General features: G+C 45.2%; 1 protein-coding gene across 4 annotated transcripts in view; it reads right to left on the bottom strand.

Moving 5' to 3' along the window:
* MAPRE2 (microtubule associated protein RP/EB family member 2) overlaps window positions 1-18470 on the bottom strand; it is a 104299-nt gene that overhangs the window by 47433 nt on the left and 38396 nt on the right. Inside the window, exon 1 of one of the 4 annotated variants that reach the window (XM_063326831.1) lies at window positions 12988-13228. The exons of 2 other annotated variants lie outside the window; for them this stretch is intronic. In XM_063326831.1, coding sequence (XP_063182901.1) covers window positions 12988-13106 — 119 coding nt within the window. In that variant the 5' untranslated portion in view covers window positions 13107-13228. Of the gene's footprint in view, window positions 1-12987; window positions 13229-18470 lie in introns of those variants that run through there. One more of the 4 variants, XM_063326834.1, reaches the window with a different exon arrangement.

Genomic DNA, 18470 nt, shown 5'->3' with positions numbered 1-18470 from the left:
CCGATTAAGAAAAACCAACGCTGCCGGGCACCCGAGGCACTATGCTGGAGGCATAAACCCACCGGCAGAGCAGCCACGCTGCAGCCCAGCAGCAGCTCTGTCAGGGCAGGCAGCCCGCTGCTCCGGACTCCTGCCATTTCCGCCTTTTAAGTCCAGAAAACGCTGTGGGCAGGCTTGGGAGCTGCAGCACAGGGATGAGAGCCAGCTAGCTGGAGTCAGATGAAGTCACCAAATGAATTTGGTTTTGACCTATCCGGGGTTTTGCCACCCCCCCCCCCCTCCTCCCCCGACATACATACATTTGGAGGTGAAAGGCTAAAGTCACAGTGCGATTTACTCCAAGCATAACGTAATGGCAAATGAGATTTTGTAATACTACACAGTCCCTCCTGACAGGGGGCCGGAGCAGCCTCCAAGCGCAGAGCCAGGCAGTGACTCAGCAGGAGACAGGCACTCAGCATCCAACGGGTTTCAGCGGAGGACAGGTCTGGGAAGAAGGGAAAACGGCCGGATTAAACAAGGGGAAACTTCTCCTAACACATAGCTGCTGTTTCTGAACAGGAGGCTGCAGTACACACTTAAACAAGCCTGGCTGCCCAAGGCACGCAAAGTTAACCCAGAGAGCACTCTCATGGGAAGGGTCTTGTGCTAGCTAAAGAGGGACGACAATACACCGTCTTTTCTACTCGCAAATGATGTTGTATGATACACAGAACAAGAACTCTGTCATGCATCAACTTTTCTCTCTTTTACATCAAAACCAAATGTAAATACACACTGGATTTATGTATTGCAACATTTCCTAGAATCATAGAATGTATTGGGTTGGAAGGGACCTTTAAAGGTCATCTAGTCCAACCCCCCCGCAGCAAGCAGGGACATCTTCAACTAGATCAGATTGCTCAGAGCCTCATCAAGCCTGGCCTTGAATGTCTCCAGGGATGGGGCCTCCACCACCTCTCTGGGCCACCTGTTCCAGTGTCTCACCACCCTCATTGTAAAGAACTTCTTCCTAATGTCTTATCTAAACCTACCCTGCTCTAGTTTAAAACCATTGTCCCTCGTCCTATGGCTACATGCCCTTGCAAACAGCCCCTCCCCAGCTTTCCTGTAGGCCCCCTTCAGGTACTGGAAGGCTGCTCTAAGGTCTCCCTGGAGCCTTCTCTTCTCCAGGTTGAACAACCCCAACTCTCTCAGCCTGTCATTAGCTTATTTATTCTAACCTTTAATATACACATGTTAGAATCACAGAACATCCCAAGTTGGAAGGGACCCATGAGGGTCATCAAGTCCAACCCCCTGTTCCCGCAGAGAGCAAGGCCCTTTGAAAGTGGCCTTCTCAGTAGGCATTTTGAAGGCACATGGTGTGATACCTGGGAAAGGACAAGAAACAGCACAGACAACTGCCTGTGCAACCACTGCAACCATACCAGGACCTGTGGGCAAAGGTACCAGAGCACAGCCTGCACGACAGGGCCACCGAGCTGCCAGGCAGGCAGCCAGCCTCACTCCATCCCTGAACCAGTCATCCTGGCAGGAAGGTGACAACACTGAGCAGGGGTACAAGACAACATTTCTTTTAAGCCACCTTTACCCCACGGTTGTAAACAAGCATGTGACAACAGATGAAGCAACAGGCAACCATGCTAGCTGCTTTCACTGGTGCATCACTCTCTAAAACACAGCTGTGTATTTTTGTAGCATAAAATATTAAGCTCTGGTATGGTTGTCCAGGGTTCCCACTGCTACCACAGCTCTGCTGGCATTTGGGTTCAAAGGAGAAGTGCCAAGCTTTCTGCAGGGCATTTGGTGTGCAGGTTTCTAGGACCAAGCTCCACCAGACATCTGCTACCTGAACCACGTGTAAATCCCCTTCCAGCGCTGCCTCTGCAGACCACTGGGCCAACACACTACATAGCTTTTACTAGGCTCTGCCTTCAACCTCTCTCCCACTTCTCCCTCCACCACTGGTGAAAGCTAAACTAAAAATAATGATAAAAAAAAAAATCTCACAGTTTTGACATCTCTGATGTTGTTGAAGTAGGCACAAATAAATACCCCTGTAATTGGCTTGTACAAAATCCCTGTAAATCATTATTAGTATTATACAGATTTCAAACATGAACACTACCAGCCACGACACTTAATTTTGGGTTTGGATAGCAAAGTAAGTTGACCTCTTCCCTCATTCTCATGAGTTAATACTATAACATACAAGGAGACACCCTGAAATTATTCTGGTGCTCAAGATATTACAAGTAAATGACTTGCACTTAAGAATTAATCCTACCAAGGACTATCTAGAAGAGGGATGAACTTTTAAGTGCAATTGCTTAACTGCTAAATTAATTTTGGAGCAACTAAAACTAGAATTCACTAATCCTTCACAGAGTAAATTGCGCTTTATGAACATGCTAGCTCAACCATCTGTGATTTATGTAATGTATTATTCTCACTGTGTGCCAGTAACCACAAACGTATTTTACCACTGTTGCATGATCAACGCAATTGCTGAGACTACCAGTATCAAGTAAAGCTTCCCTAAAACTGATTTATTTTTTTTTCAACCAGACCTTTGAAGGTCTGTGAAGTCGGATTCTTCTTTTGGATTTTAGCTTTTCAAATCTCCTGCCTATCTAAAGGGGGAAATCCCCAAAGCTTTGTTTTCCCAAATAATGTTCTTTAGATGGTGCTTCCTCCTTTGATGCAACCGGGATTGTAAGAACGGAATTACTGGCAGTTAAAACAGTCTTTATCTATGAGCCCCCGTAAAGCTTTGTACCTTAAACTAAGAGAAGCATAGATGCCCTGTTTAACAGGATTTGACCTCCTTTCGTGGAATATCTTGAGGTCAACTCCTAAAGCATATTGCTTCCAGCTGGCAAATGGTGACATTACCAAGTTCAACTCCCACAACAAACAAGGCCAAAAAAAAAAAAAAAAAAAAAGAGTTTATTGCTTGAATTACCTTTGACTACATATAAGTGCAGTTAAGAAGGTAATAACCTGTGCTGCAATGTGAATATTTAGTTTCTTCAACCCTCCCAATGCTGCTGTAGGTCATGCGATGAGACAGTTGTGCACCACTCCCTGTAAAAGCACATCAAACTAAGCACACATCTGACAGTTTAAGAGCTGTGCTTATAGTTAAACATTTTCTGCAGATTAAACTTATCAATAATATTAATATTTTCTGCATGAAAAAATACACAATCCATTAAAAGCAGAGGGAGTAATTTATCAGCTTCTAACTTCAAGACATAATCTTTAATTGCAGCGTATATAATTAATTTTATGACATGGTAAAACTATCCCTTTGCTCTACCGTGTGTCTATGAACTTTCAGTCATCCCTGGGTAATAAATTGCAGAAGTTGCTCCCAGTGATTTAGAGAATGCAATATGAAGTAATTAATACACTACAGTAAGCAGCAGAAATAACAGCTTTTGCAAGAACTAAGCTAGAAAACAGTTGAAATTGATGCAGTAGAACTGAGATTGCAGGCACACATTTATCTTTTCCATTTGAAACCTTTGACGATAGGATGATTTCACCTTGGTGGTAGTACTAAATTTGTGTTTATTAAAAGTGATATTCCTTTCGCTTTTAAAGCGCCTGATTCCACAACTGTTTTGTGTGCTGTGTTTTGAACTCCAGAGCTGTTTATGCCTATTAGAGTTACAGAATAGGATCATAAAGTGACTCGGGTGGATGGGGAACTCCAGAGGTACCTGTGCCAACCTCCTGTCCACAGCAGAGCCAGCAAGAGAAGGCTGCCGAAGGTCCCATCTAGCTGAGTTTTGAGTCCCTCCAAGAACAGATATTCCACAGCCTCTCTAGCTAAACCTCTTCCAGTGTTTGACCATCCCCACTGTGAAAACTTTTCTGCCAATATTTAAAGCCATTTCTACTGTTGCAGCTGCTGACTGCCGTGGCCTCTCATCCTCTCCCTGTGCACCTCAGAGAAGAGCTTGGCTCCATCTTCTCTACAACCCCTGCCATCAGACAGCTAAAGACTGCAATGAGATCTTCCCCCTCTCCTGAGCTCTCTCTTCTCCAGGCTGACCAAACCCAGCCCCCTCACCATCCTGGCAGCCCTCCACCCCACTCACTTCAGTATGTCACTGTCTTTCTCAAATTGGAGAAGCCAAATTCGGACACAGTATGCAAGATGCAATCTCAGAAGCACCAGAGTGGAATAATCACTTCCCCGGAGCTGCTGGCTATGCGCCTGCTAATGCAGCCCAGCATGGGGTTGGCCTTCTTCCCTGCAAGAGCACATTGCTGACTCATGTTCATCTTGTTCACCAACACCACCAGGTCCATACTGTATAGCACTTGAGGAACAATTAGAGAGAGAGTGCTTAAGGTGGTAGTAGAAAGAACCCCCTCACTGTATTAAAAATAGAGATGCTTAAGAGACAAGGCAGTTCTACAGCATTTCTGTTGCTGTGAAACTCATTTCACACTTTGGGACCACAGATTAAAAAAGTCCATTGGAGAGCCAAACTTCTGCAAGCAGAAATATATATGTTAAAGGGGGAAAAAAAAGAAAATATTCCTATGCTTCCTTCAGTCTGACAACTGGCACAAGGTGAATGGGTTGACTGAAGACAGTGTTTTCAGATCCTGATTCAGAATCTGTATCTTATGTAACTTTGAAACATTAACCCCAAACAATAATTCAGTAAAATTTAATTAACGCCTTTTTGCATAACAAGGTTTTCAACAGAACAACTATTTCCATGTGAATACTGTCCTTTTGGGAAAAGGTACTCCTTCTACTCAACCAATTACCCTTTCACTGCCTCCATGTTCCTACCACTCCTACACACCATAGTATCACAGAATAGAACCATAAAATGGTTTGGGTTGGAAGGGACCTTAAAGATCATCCAGTTCCAACCCCCTGCCATGGGCAGGGACACCTCCCACTAGACCAGGCTGCTCAAAGCCCCATCCAGCCTGGCCTTGAACACTTCCAGGGATGGGGCATCCACAACTTCTGTAGGGAACCTCTTCCACTGTCTCACCATGCTCACAGTAAAGAATTTCTTCCTAATATCTAATCTAAATCTCCCCTCTTTTAGTTTGAAACCATTACCCCTCATCTTATTGCTCTACTCCCTGATAAAGAGTCCCTCCCCATCTTTCCTGTAGGCCCCTTTTAGGTACTAGAGTCTTTCTGTATTCGGTACTTTAGGTACTGTAGTCTTTCCGTACACAAAAACTCCTGCGGGACTTTCATATCACTGGGTTATGTGCTCCACTTCCATACAAACAATTACTTACAGACTGTATAGTTATTTTAATAAGCTATGATTTGTATAACACTGAATCCATAAGCAAAACAAATGCATATTCTACTTCAAATATTTCAGTGCTTCCTATTCATGATACTACTGGACTAGCTCCACAGAGATTAACCTTAAGAAGAGAAGCATAACAACCATGTAAAATTTGCCTAAAATGAATTTTCATCCCCCCCAAAACTGTTTAATACATATTGCCGGCAAGCTCTTCTGAGCATCAACACTGCATTCCAGAGTGACAGGCAAGAATTTGCATTCATGTGCATCTCCGAATAATTACAGCTGCTTGGGTAGGAAATCTGTACAGTACTAAGGAACCCTGCCGTAGGCGGGATATTCACTTGGGTTACTCCTAAAAGATAGGGCTGAAGTCCCCGGATCTTGTTAACGAGGTCTCAGGGTTCCAAATTGCCAAGAAACATAATACTGAAAACTAAACCTCTGAAACAATATACACAACCATATGGGAAAAAAGGAACATACAGCGTTGCTTTACGCTATACCATTAGAGAAAAATAAGCTATTCCTTTACTCTGTCAACTGCCACACTGGAGAAGGGCCCGGTTTTTACACAGAAGAAATGCCAAACAAACTCCAAACTGAGGATTTTTCAGTTTGCATCAATTATTTAAGTATATTTCCAGACCACTCCAAGTTTCTGTTTAAATTCGCATGAGCTCACACCAATGTTTCAGTCCTTGCCTCTCCACGGGTGCAGGATCCAGATTCACAGGCTCCATCTTCCACCACCTCACCCATATTTCAAACCCCTTCCCTCTCACAAGCAACATGTGTAAGCAATGCAAAGCTGCCGTACGCAAGGCCAGAAGATCAAGACCGAGACCGGCATGCCATATTCCCCTCCAGGCAGAATGATTTGGCACAGTTGTAGGATTTCCTACGGAAGCTACATCCTTAAGTCTGTACTCACTGATGAATGTTTACATTTCCTGTTTGGATAGCGTAGCAAAAAAACAGATCTAACACAAAAGCACCCTCCACTAAGTATGGGGCCCTAGAGGAAACAAGAAATAATTTCAAAGTGGTTAAGATGAGCCATTTAATAGGTGCGCTTTCAGCATACAGAGCCCTCTCTATCACGTATTTAATAACAATAACTCGGTATAGCACCAGAAAACTAGACAAACTTTTGTCAAAATATTCCAGGCAAGATTTCCATTTTGAATTAAACATGCAATAGCACGAAGACAACAGACCTGTGTTAAAAATAACAACGCCACCACTTTTAAGAACCCAACAGTTAAACTCAAGTTCAGTAAACTTTTATAGCTGATACAATACTCCCCTTCCCCTCCCACCTTATTATAATGAAACAATAGGAAGAAGATGCTTTATCAGTGAGTCAGGCAGCAGAGTTTGGAGCAAAACCCAAACAGTTTTGCAGTGCTCAGCTAACATCATCCACAAAAGACACGCGGATGTTTTCCATTTACATTCCCTAGCACTGATACTGGGAGGGAGCGATCAGTGCCACTAGCTGGAGGTCAGGATTCAGCGAGCAAGGAGGTATCCGAATGCCGTCCCGGTGCAGCGTGAGTCTTGCTGCCACCACGCTTACGCCACACTACAGCCTTTGTGCCATCCCGCGCAGTGGTTTGCGTGATTGAGAGCAGATGCGGCGAGACCGCTCGTTTTCAATTATCAAACAAAGGCTGAAAGTTGCATCTCCAAAATGAAAAGGCTGGCACACGATTTGTCTTCTTCCTTACCAAGCCTTTGCTATAATTAGCTTCGGGCGTGAGGAAGGAGAAAAGACTGTCAAATTAAACTGGCCTCCCCCTGCAAGGCCCAAAGCCAAAACCTCGAAGATATTTTTAAAAAGTCACTCGTTCAAATGCCAAGGCTTGAAATACAGACCTATTACACTTATTTTTTCTTACTGCCTCCCAAAACATGTTTTATATCTCAAGAGGTTAGACCAGGTATGTCACCAGAAAGAACATTCCTGTGGTCCAGACCGTCTCTCATGTAGTAGCTGCATCTCCCTCAAAATAGCTGTTCATGCAGCAAAGGAAAAAAGTCAAAAGAAATAGCTTCAATCCGGCTCTCTTGGTCCACAGCCCCACCTCCAAATCACCTTTCTTTCACGACGCAGCATATTTTTCAGTGCCTGCTTTCGAGGGAGGCTGGATTGAAAACACTAGGCAGAAGCCAAAATGTCTGTTTCTAAAAGTGACAGCATCAGGTTCAGTTCTCGCATATCCTCAACTCGCTCCTTTTTTTTTTTTTTTTTTGTTAGCATGCCAGAAACACAGTGCTGTTGCTATGCAGCTCTACAAGGTAGTTTAAAAAAACCACACCACGCAACAAAAAAAACAGAATGCAGCCTCCCACCTACAGGACGTTTCCGAAACCCACGGAGGCTGGGTGCAAACGAGGTACGCTCAGACCTTTTTGGTGAGAGCGCTTGGGTGCAAGCTGAGAAGATGGTGCTGTCTGAAAGTTACTTTCATTTCCTTACACAAGCCGGGGTGTCTGTGGAGTGTTGTTTTCTTCTCCCCCCCCCCCGCCCCCCAAAGCTACCTCTCTCTTAGCCCCTGATTTTAAGAAATAGCCTCAACTCCTAAAACATTGAGAAGATATTCCCATCAAGGAAGGTCTAAATCCAGGTCAAGAGAGGTAGACCAATAATGTAGGGACAGACTATCTAGGCTTCCAAATACCAATGCAGTATTGAGCCTCCTCATAACCCTCTGAGACATTTACACACATTCACACGTGATTCCCAGTAAACTTCAGTTTCACCCTGCACTTTTTGAGAGCTGGACCTGCCCAGCAGAAGATACTCACCAAAACACCTCTCCCTAGGCAGAGCACTCCCTAATCAGAAAACAAGATTAAAGAGCAGCAGCAGTGACAGGAAGCCAGCTCTGTGAAAGTGAAAGAAGAGAAAATAGGGGGTACCTAAGCCCACAGGAACCAAAGATTTCTGCGTGGTACCTTTTACGCTGCCTAGTAGCTGCTGGCTTTAAGTCATCAGGATGGTCTACTCTTGGATAGCTAGTAACCATCTTGCTGCAATCCACATGCTTGACAGACAAGGGGGTTATCACAAATACCATTTTTAGGAAAGCTCAAGCCAAGTTTATGAGTGTGATTTATGCTTTATTTAAAAAAAAAAAAAAAAAAAAACCCAGAAAACAAAAACCCCACAAAACATCCATTATTGCCTTTCTCCTGCTTCCAGTGAAATCTAGGACAAAATTCTCATGATGTTAGGCCAAGAGCAAACATCTCTGGAAGTAATGTTTCGGTTGCTAATATATTTAGTAAATTTAGCATTCACTTTGACTAGCATTTACAGTTTCAGAGGATGAAGATCCTCAGGCCCAGCTATACTATGAAGTGAGACGACAACTCACTGCTTTGCCTCTGTATCTTCTTCCCAGCTCCCAGCAAGAAAAGTTTGGGCCTCAATCTATTAATTTGAACACCACAAATGATCTTCTTTTACTTCAGTAGAATTACCTGCTTACCATATTAAATGGAACCTAATTTTAGAGCAAGAAACGCAAAGCAAAGACCAAAACAGATTTTGCTATAAGTTAAGTCTCGACATCCAGCGTGGAAGTTATCAGCTCCCACCACAGTAAACGACAATGGCCAGATACACTCTGTTACACCCCACAATATTTCGGCAGTGGGTGAGGAAATCACCGCTTCCGTCCAGCTTTCGTTATTATGCACTGCACCGTTGCACATCGGCAGCATAATGATTTCTAAAAGCAAGGTGGCACTTAGGAAAACCAAGTATTTAATACAGATATCATTAGCAAGGTACATACTCAGAGGTAGGAAAGTATTTTTTTGTTTTAGTTTCTTTTAGCTTAGTGATTTGAAGAAAAATCATCAGGAAATTAGTCCCCTTCCCCCACTTTGTGAAAATTCTGGGTGTAAAACTAAATATAGCCAGTGTACAAAGGACCAGAAAACCATTTTTCTAGCAGCACATAGATACACCACAAGTTCAGTGTGGTATCCTGCAAAGGAGGGTACAACAGTTTGTCCCTTTTAGACTGGGGTGGTTTAGGCTAAGTATGCCATTCAAACCTGAAAATATTCAAACTCTTTGTACAGCTAGATTTAAAAACACGATGAGTTGATGAATCACACACGATGCCTAGAGTCTGGCAAAAAAAAAAAAAAAAAAAAAGTACTGCAGACATGCCCTGCTCCACACAGCTGTTGATTTGGTTTCTCATTGAATTTTTTCAGTCGTCTTTGAACATACAAGTAAAACTATAATTGAATGTAATGCCATTCTCAGAAATAATGAGCCCAAATCTATTTTGCGCCAATGAAATGACACCTCAGTTCCAACCAAGTTTTACAGTCAGGCTCCTGAAACAGCACATTGCTACAGAAATACAGATTTATTAGAGTTATTTATTCTGAAAGGTAACATCTCCCTGTGACTAAATTTTATGCCAAAGTGCCTGGTTTCCATTTACCAGCTAAGTGAGGCTCGATGAGAAACTGAACACCTCAGGCCTGTCCATCCCAGTCTGCAAAATATAACATGTCCTTTGGAAGGCTTGGGAAAACTATTTGTGGCTTTGCATACAGAGCACATGGTTGGGACTCATGTGGTGTAGGTTCAACTCCCTGCTGCCTCCTTAACTCAGTGGATAACTCAGGGCAACTCCTTTCACATCAGCTTCCTAGTCTGCAAGACGGTATAAATCTCACCTCTTTCTAAATCTGCTTTGGAAGCTGGATATCAAATCTTTGGTAGGAGCTGATATTTGAAACGGTAAACTTTTTTTTTTTTTTTAAGAGGTCTGAGAACATCTAAACAGGAACATCTAAATTGGTAAACAGGTTTTTTTCTGTTCAAACACTATTTTTTTTATGAAACAGTACATTAAAAGTAAAAATGAGAAAACATTTCTGATAGTACAAGCAAGAAAAGTGAAAGGCAAATACTGAACCTCTATACATCTGGTAGGTGCGCTTTAACGTAAAAGCAAAGCTGCACTATGCAGAAGTGTATTGTGAGCAAAGTACGTACTTCTAGATCTGTACAACTGCTGATCTGTTGTCATGCTTCAGGCTGTGTTTAAAGACATATTTATTCCATATTTCTAGATGCAGATGGAACAAACCAGCCCGACGATCAGAGGCATCGCAACTTCATGCATCATATGGTGAAGTCGTGCGGGCTGCTCCATAAGCACGCTCCAAAGTCAGCATGGCACCAACGGTCCAGCGTGGCAGTAGGCACAATATTGATGGTAGATTAAACCAGGTTAAATTTTATTTAACGATCTTCTGCTTCAACTCAAACCTAGCAAGGACCAAACTACCCTAGCTACTAAATATTTTTATGGAAGCTAAAAGCACATTATATTCCAGTATCAAGGAGAAGTTCCACCAGTTTTCACATTTTCTTTAAGTTTTTTTTTCCTTTTATGGTTGACATTTACGTCACAAAGTACTTAGAGCTACAGATTAAAACAAATCATTCTCAGAGCTAGGGAATCAACGCATTTGGGTGCCATGACTCTGTAGATCAGGGTAGGTTTCCACAAGGAAAAGAGAACCTAAATATTATTCCCCAGTAGAGATTTTATTTGAGCATTAAAGGTTTATTTCTGCAAAAAATGAATTGGATGATTTATTTGCTGCCCCAAAATAACATGCAACATTAGCATTAATAGTTCTGCATTCCTTTATATTGCTCTAGATATGAATACAAATTGATACAAAGCTCTACAAGACTAAGGAGTACTCCTGTGGACGAAAGGCTATTCAGATGCAGAATAACTTTACACTTTCTGGAAAACTGGGCAAGTGATATAATTATTTCTGTCACCATGAGCTTAACACAGCAGCCTCAAAAAACACCTTTTCTACACCTAGTTCAATGTATGATATGACAGGCAGAAGGACAAGGAAACTGACTTGTTGATGGCTGCAGAAAATTACATACAAACATATTGCAAAAGGATAATGGAGAACCCCATTAAACAGAGGTTTTCCAAGAACCCTTCTGAAGGAAACAAGATAGCAATCAGTAGCACCTATGACACGTCAGAATAACTAAAGATAGATGCACAATAATTTATTTCAAATCTATTCCATATTTCTGTTTAGGTGCATGATAGAAATATAGCTTTCCTCTAAAACAATCTCGTACTGCTCAGCTGAAATTCAGATAAAGAAAGTGAGAGCTAAAATCTTTCTGCAGGTCTTTACAAAAGCAACGTTGCTACTTTGCGCCAAATGTGTGCAGCGGGGCTTCCTTACACAAAGTATCAATAGATTCGAAGAGAGGGATAGACTAAATTTTGTGGTATTCAAACCAGCCACACACTTGGATCTCCGGCGGGTTTCACCATCACCCATCAGTGTGTGATCAACAATGAGATTCACTGTTAAGGTTATTACGCCGGTAGCAGCTCTGTTATTCCTCAGCAGAAGGAAAAAAACAACAACAACAACAAAAAAAAAAAAACAACCACCGTAATTTTCTCCACACAAACAAGCCAAGTCATCCACGTTTGTTTTCATCTAATCGAGCATACAACTCGCCGCTTTAGTCAGATATTTGAAAGCAGCATCATTTCCTGCGGTTTGAAAAATCAGCTTTAAGGGGCGTGTTCTCTGCAGAGGCATTGCTTGCTGTCATCCAGGCAGTATTTAAAATAACTGTATATTAACATAAGGGGAGCTACCGGCCGTATTATCACCCTTCGAGTCGGCGGCAAGGAGCACATAAAACCAGTTGCGTTCCGGGCTGCGCCGCGACCCTTATCAAACAATGCAAACAATTTTAATGAGCTTATCTGCCGGAACATATTGTCGGAGATGTTAATGCAGAAGCGCTGCCAGCAGCGCATGCCAAGCGATTCATCAAAAATGCCTACAACTGCGACAAAGGACGTGCCCGCCCCCCCCCCCCCCAAAAAAAAAAAAAAAAAAAGAAAAAACGATAAATAAATACAAGATGGGGCTGGCTCCCACCGCCGCGGCGCGGGCGGATGGAGCCGCCCCCCACCACCCCCAAAGCATCGGCGGTGGGGGCGGGGGGATGTCACCCCCGCCCCGATGAGCGGGGGGTGGCTGTCACCCTCGGACCGGCGTGCCGGGGGTGGGGGGCCCGTCTCCCGTCCCCCACTCCGCGGTGCGGGCTGGCGGCCGGGCAGGGGCTGCCCTCGCCCCGCCACCCCCGGCCGCCGCCTCCCGCACGGCGCCGCCTCCAAGATCCGCAGCGAGGTGCTGCGGCTTCTTCCAGGGGGAGCTGCCTGCGCGGGCTTCTCCCCTTCCTTCCTTTTTTTTTTTTTTTCTCTCCCCCCTTTTTCCCCATTTTTTTTCCCCTTTTTATTTTTATTTTATTCTTTTTTAGCCGCCTTTCTTCCGCCCGGGAGCGGAGAGCCCCCCCACCCCGCCAGACATCCCGCCTATTCAACCAAAGGCTTTTCCAGCCGGACAATGCGAGCGCCGCCGCAGCCCCCGTCCCTCCGGCGGGACCGGAGGGTGGCGGGGGCGGGGGGGCTGCAAAGGGACCGCGCGGATTGCAGCGGTATCGGGAGGTGGGGGGGGGGGGGGGGGGGCCGTAGCCCACCCGCCTTATGCAACCGCCCCCCGCGCTGCAGCCCTCCCCCCCCTCGCCCTCGACTCGCCGCCGCCCCGCTATCCGCCGCCGCCGTACCTGTAGGAGCGCTCCCCCCGCACCGTGTGCTTCCTGAAGGGGATGATGGTCCCGTTATCCTGGATGATGTCGTTGTTGTTCTCGCCATTTGGGGACAGGGCTTGGGTCGGTCCGGGCATTGGCGCTCCCCGCCGCTCCGCGGAGCCCCCGCGCTGCTGCTGCCGCTGCTGCTGCCGCTGCTGTGCGGAAGGTGGCGGCGGCGGCGGCGGCTCCCGACTGCCCCCCTCCCGCCCCGCCCCCGCCGCGCACGTCAGGCCCGCCGCCGCCCCACGTGACCGCCCCTCGCCATGGCAACCGGCCGACTCCGCGCCCTTCGCCTCCCGCCGCCCCGCGGTGGGGGGGGGGGGACGGAGACGGGACACCCGCTCCGCCCCGCGCCCACGCACAAAGAGCCGCCCGACACGCGTGTGCGGGGACGGGGGGGATACCCGCGGGGACGGCGGTGAGGGCAGACAAAGCCCCGCGCCGCACACTACCCACCCACCCCCCCGTTATCCCGCCGCCCCGCGCGTGTCCGTGGGCGGCACAGAAACGCGTCCTTCTCCCACCCCCCCCCGCCTTCCCCACCCTCCAGGAACGGGGAGGGGAACCACGCCGGTCCTCTGCCCACCTCTCCCCGTGACAACGGCAGCCACGGCTTCGCCACGGTTTTACGAGAACAACGGAGACCTCGATGCCCAATACCTCGGCATCACCCTCCTGCCCCCGGTACCTGAGCATCCCTCCCTCCTTGCCCTGACACCTCAGCATCATAGAATCACAGAATGGTTCGGGTTGGAAGGGACCTTAAAGATCACCCAGTTCCAACCCCCTGCCATGGGCAGGGACACCTCCCACTAGACCAGGCTGCTCAAAGCCCCATCCAGCCTGGCCTTGAACACTTCCAGGGATGGGGCATCCACAGCTTCTCTGGGCAACCTGTTCCAGTGCCTCACCACGCTGGCCACACCGCCCTCACGTCACCCTCCTTGCCCTGGTACCTCAGCATCGCCCTCTTTCCCCTGACACCTCCCACCTTGTCCTGACACCACGGGGCTGTTTCAGGCTCTGGGTTTGGCAATTAGCAGGAAACAAGCCGCCACACCACGCTGCTCTGTTGCACTGCCCCGATGGCAGCAGTACAGACCAAATGGGGAGACACCACCCAGCTGTCCTGAACATCCCCCCTCCCTTTTGGTGTGCCCAGGGTAATTACGGCCATCTCCACCACACAAAGCTTGCCCTGGTCTGCCAGCTCCACAAGAACAGGTTTTATGTTTATTACAGTAGACACTTTAGTAACAAAAATGTGCATAAATATTAGATGGTACAAGGATAGACTATGTCAGAAATCATGGACCCCTAACCGTACACAAAATACAAGGTTTAAGTTCATCGATGTTATTTTTTTTCCTGTTCCTGTATCTGCTACACCACCTGGATTTCCACCCGTCCTCCCTTCCCACCCCCAAGCACCAGGATGTCCAAGTTACCAAGCTCTATATCCCTGCTTACAGCTTCACCAGAGAGCACCGCAGAACACCTGTCAGGCTTCATTGCACATTTCCAGCTTTCTCCTGCTCTCAGGCTTACACAGAGAAACCATTTGATGGCACCATCCTTTAAAATCATGCTTGGGTCAGAAACAAGAAGGGAAAAAAGCCTGCCAAGGCAGCAGCACTGAACTGCTGGCACTGCTGACGCTGCTAGCACCACCATTCACACAACCCCTCGTCTCTTCCTCCTCTTCATTTCAAAGGGTTTCTTATTCCCGCCCCCCACCCCCGTTTCCCTCTGCCTATCTCTATGATTTCCACATATCTCCCCTTGCCTAAATAGCATCCTTCAAGGTTTGACATCAACCACAGAGCAATGCTGGTCATCCTTGGAAGGAGATCTGAACTCCATCGCGGCAAAACCTACCCTCATGTCCCAACAATGGATCAAAACTCACACATTAACCAATTAGAAAAACAAACTATCCAACTGTTTACAAATTGTTTTCTCTAAACAGAGACCAGCAAGAGTGGCCATGGGCACAGTCTCTAAACAGCTCTGACCTCGAGGCTGTTAGACACAAAAGAGTAAAAAAAAAAAAAAAAAAAAAGAAATATTAAGGCAGATCTGCCAACATCTTTAAAAAAAAAAAAAAAAAGGCACCCCCAAATCCAACTTTCCTTCAAAATGAGTTTTAAGGTGCCAGGTCTAATGGAAGCAATAAGGATATTTCTAATATTTTCTCAGAGGCACATGCTGATATTTTAATACAGCTCAATTTCTGGAGCATGAGTTTGATCAGGTTTATACCTCAGATTTTTTTTCTGCACAAAGAAAGTGATTTTACAAAATTTTAACTAATCTATATCTAATCTTTCAGACCGAAATGACACTTTGCTGAAAGCTTAGTTTACATGATTATGCTCATGATATAGACTTTGGATTCACAGAGAGCTTGTCAGGTGAATGCAATCAATAACTAAAGACCAACTGCACAGCACTTGGGCTGCTGAGAAACTACTTGGATTTAAATCAGATGTATACATTCACAGACACACAGAGCAATCTCTAACAAAACTCAAATTAGTCTGCCAATTTACCACAGTCCTCTGAACAACAAGAAAGGAGGTTTTATTTATTATTTCTGCCAGGTTTTCAAATATACTCAAATCTCACTTTCAGTGACCAACCTATGGACATTTGCAGTTGACATATTTTATTGAAAAATGTTCCATTCATCTGGCAACAGCAAACCCCCTGGAGAAAGCTGCCTTTGAGTCTTTTTCAAAAGAAGCAGCAAAATACATTCTGCTAGAAAGGCCAGTAAGTGTCTTAGTAACATTCAAGACCATGGAGAAGCCAGAAACGGTACATGGTGACAGAATATAAAAATAATCTATAGCAGGTCTTTAGGGGCCAGACATAACCCTACCTGCTCTGCTAGGCGGCGAGCAGTAAAACGCGCTGCTACCCTAACTTGTAAAAATATTTTTATTTCTTCAACCGGTGGCAAAGAACAGAAGCTTCTTTATTGCAATCTCCAAAGCTGTTTAAAACACGTACTGGCAAAGCCGCAGGAGAGGAGTGCAGGTGAGGACAGCACGGCAGACTCGCTCCAGACCCCTTCTTGCCTCTGTATTAGGATTCAAGGTCAGAAAACACACGCTGTCTCAACGCAGTACCTTACCTTTATGGAAGCTGAGCCAGATCTCGGCAAAAGAAACTTGGCGCTGGTTTTCAGAAAGCACATGCTGCTTCAGTCCATCTAGCACAGCCTGCCGGGCGCAGGGTGCAATATGGAGTCCATAGGCGTGGCACTCCCCCCGCTTACATCTGTTTCTGAGCACCATGTAGCCCACAAACACGACTGTCTACATGCAGGAAGCCAGCAACCTCTTCTTCCCACTTTCATCATGAGCAAAGAGGTCTCGGATGCGGATCCAGCAACACGGAACAAGAAAGAGGAACCCGTTGCTGTTATTATTATTACTTTTATTTTTGTTATTTTATTGTTGTTATTAATGCTGTTATTACTAGGTGCCCATGCATCTGTGCTGCCTTTATAGGTTTTACACACAGCAGACGTACAAATATAAGAGCAGCTTGAAGAATGAAAGGTCAGCATGGCATTGATAAAAAACCCCCACCTATTGTATATTAAAAGTACTGAAATCTAGGACCCACAAGTGATGTGCAGACTAAGCAAAGCAAAGAGCCAGGAAAGAATTAATGCTGAAGGGTGGAATTACAAAACCTGATGTAATAGATCTTCAAGCAGTGAGAACCACAGAAGCAATGGCTGGAAGGGACCTGTGGAGGTCATCCAGTCCAATCTCCCACTTGGAGCAGGATCACCACCAGCACGAGATGAGGTCATGTTTGGTGACATGATCATAGCCTAGCCAAATCTTGAAAATCTCCATGGATTGAGATATCACAATCTCTCAGGGCAACCAGCTCCCGTGCCACATTAGCCTGCTGTTCCTCATTTCCCATCTGACTTTGGCTACAAGGTGATCCCACACTTCCCCTGGAAAACACAGCAAGTCCCAAGGCATGCTGAGGATGAAAATGGCACCACGCCAGCACATGCATCCCAGTGCTTTGATTTCTGCTGTGGTGAACCCGGCAGATCGAGCACTGCAACAGAGTTAAACATCATTCTCCAAAATCTGGTTCCTTCCTCCTCAGAGCTTTCGTTTTCAGTTCCTCTCTCCTTACTTGCTCTAGGCCTCGCTTACTGCGGTAAAAAGGCCATGCAGCGTAATTTATAATGCCTGAGAGTGAAATCCCCTAAAAGCCCGAAATGCAGTGTAAGAAAGACCTCAGGCATGCTCGACCCAGAATTTTATACTAGGCAGCTAATGTGGAAATAAATTATGGGTATTTTAATGCTGATAAGAAGTGACCAATGCACAGCCTCTAAAAACAGAGGTGATGGCCACAGTAGAGACTTCTGCTGACATATTTGTTAGAAGATTAAAAAAAAAACCAAACAACCCCAAACACATTTTTAGGGAGCTTTGTATGTGACACAAAGTATAAATACAATTAATGATTTCAGAAATTCCCCATTGCTTGGATAACTTTGGAGGGGGAACAGGGGGTGAGATAAAGAAAAATGAATTTAACACCACAGTGGCCAGTGAACATCCCTCATCTGGCATCTCTGTTCAAATTCATAACAGAATCAGTGTGATATTCCTTGCACTGCTCTCAGAATACACTTCAGCTACAACTTCAAACTGCAGCAAACATCACGCAAGTATAACTATTTTGGGCCACGTACTTCACTTTTTAGAGGAGTTTCATGAACATTTCTGTCAGAAGTGTAATTTTTCCACTGGGAAACAGAACGAGGAAACTGGATTTCAGGCCAACAAGCAGTTAGAAGGTAACAACAGGTTTTATAAAGCAGCAGTCCTGATCAACGTAGTCTGCTTTTCTAATTTAACTGTTCTCATAGTCCTCCTCTATCAGGATGAAGATTAAGAGAATTCTGCAAAGCAACAGATTTACACACTGTAGAACAAAATCAAAGTTATTTCTAGCACTCAAGCATGCGTATTTATCAGAAACCCATGCATAAACGGCTCTTCCCGAAGGAGTTGGCCAACAGCATTTAGATTTGAAAATAAGTGAATAAAGCAAACCAGGAAGAAAGTCTGGGAAGAGCTAAAAAAAAGTTACTCTGTTAAGTCTTGGGCACAACTTACTTGCTCAAGGAAGCCCCAATTCATTAAGGTATGCAGACGTTATTCCCAGCATGAGGAGATTCAGTAAGATGGATATAAACATAAGCATACTTAACTAGGCTGCGTCAGGACCAGCCTAATTTCTGATAATATACACCATGAATGAAAGTTTCATTTAATAAATTAAGAAGAGAAGACTTAGGAGGATCCAGATTTGCATGTTATTTACGGGAAGTACAAATGAGGTGTCTGCAACTGCAGGTCTATTAGAGAGCACGGGCTTGCTCCAGCCCAAATTAGTGCACACTTCTA

This window comes from Chroicocephalus ridibundus, chromosome 2, assembly GCF_963924245.1.
Source record: "Chroicocephalus ridibundus chromosome 2, bChrRid1.1, whole genome shotgun sequence".
NCBI classification, from domain to species: Eukaryota; Metazoa; Chordata; class Aves; order Charadriiformes; family Laridae; genus Chroicocephalus; species Chroicocephalus ridibundus.
Note: the sequence above shows the minus strand (reverse complement) of the source record. Positions and strands in the feature narration are given on the sequence as shown.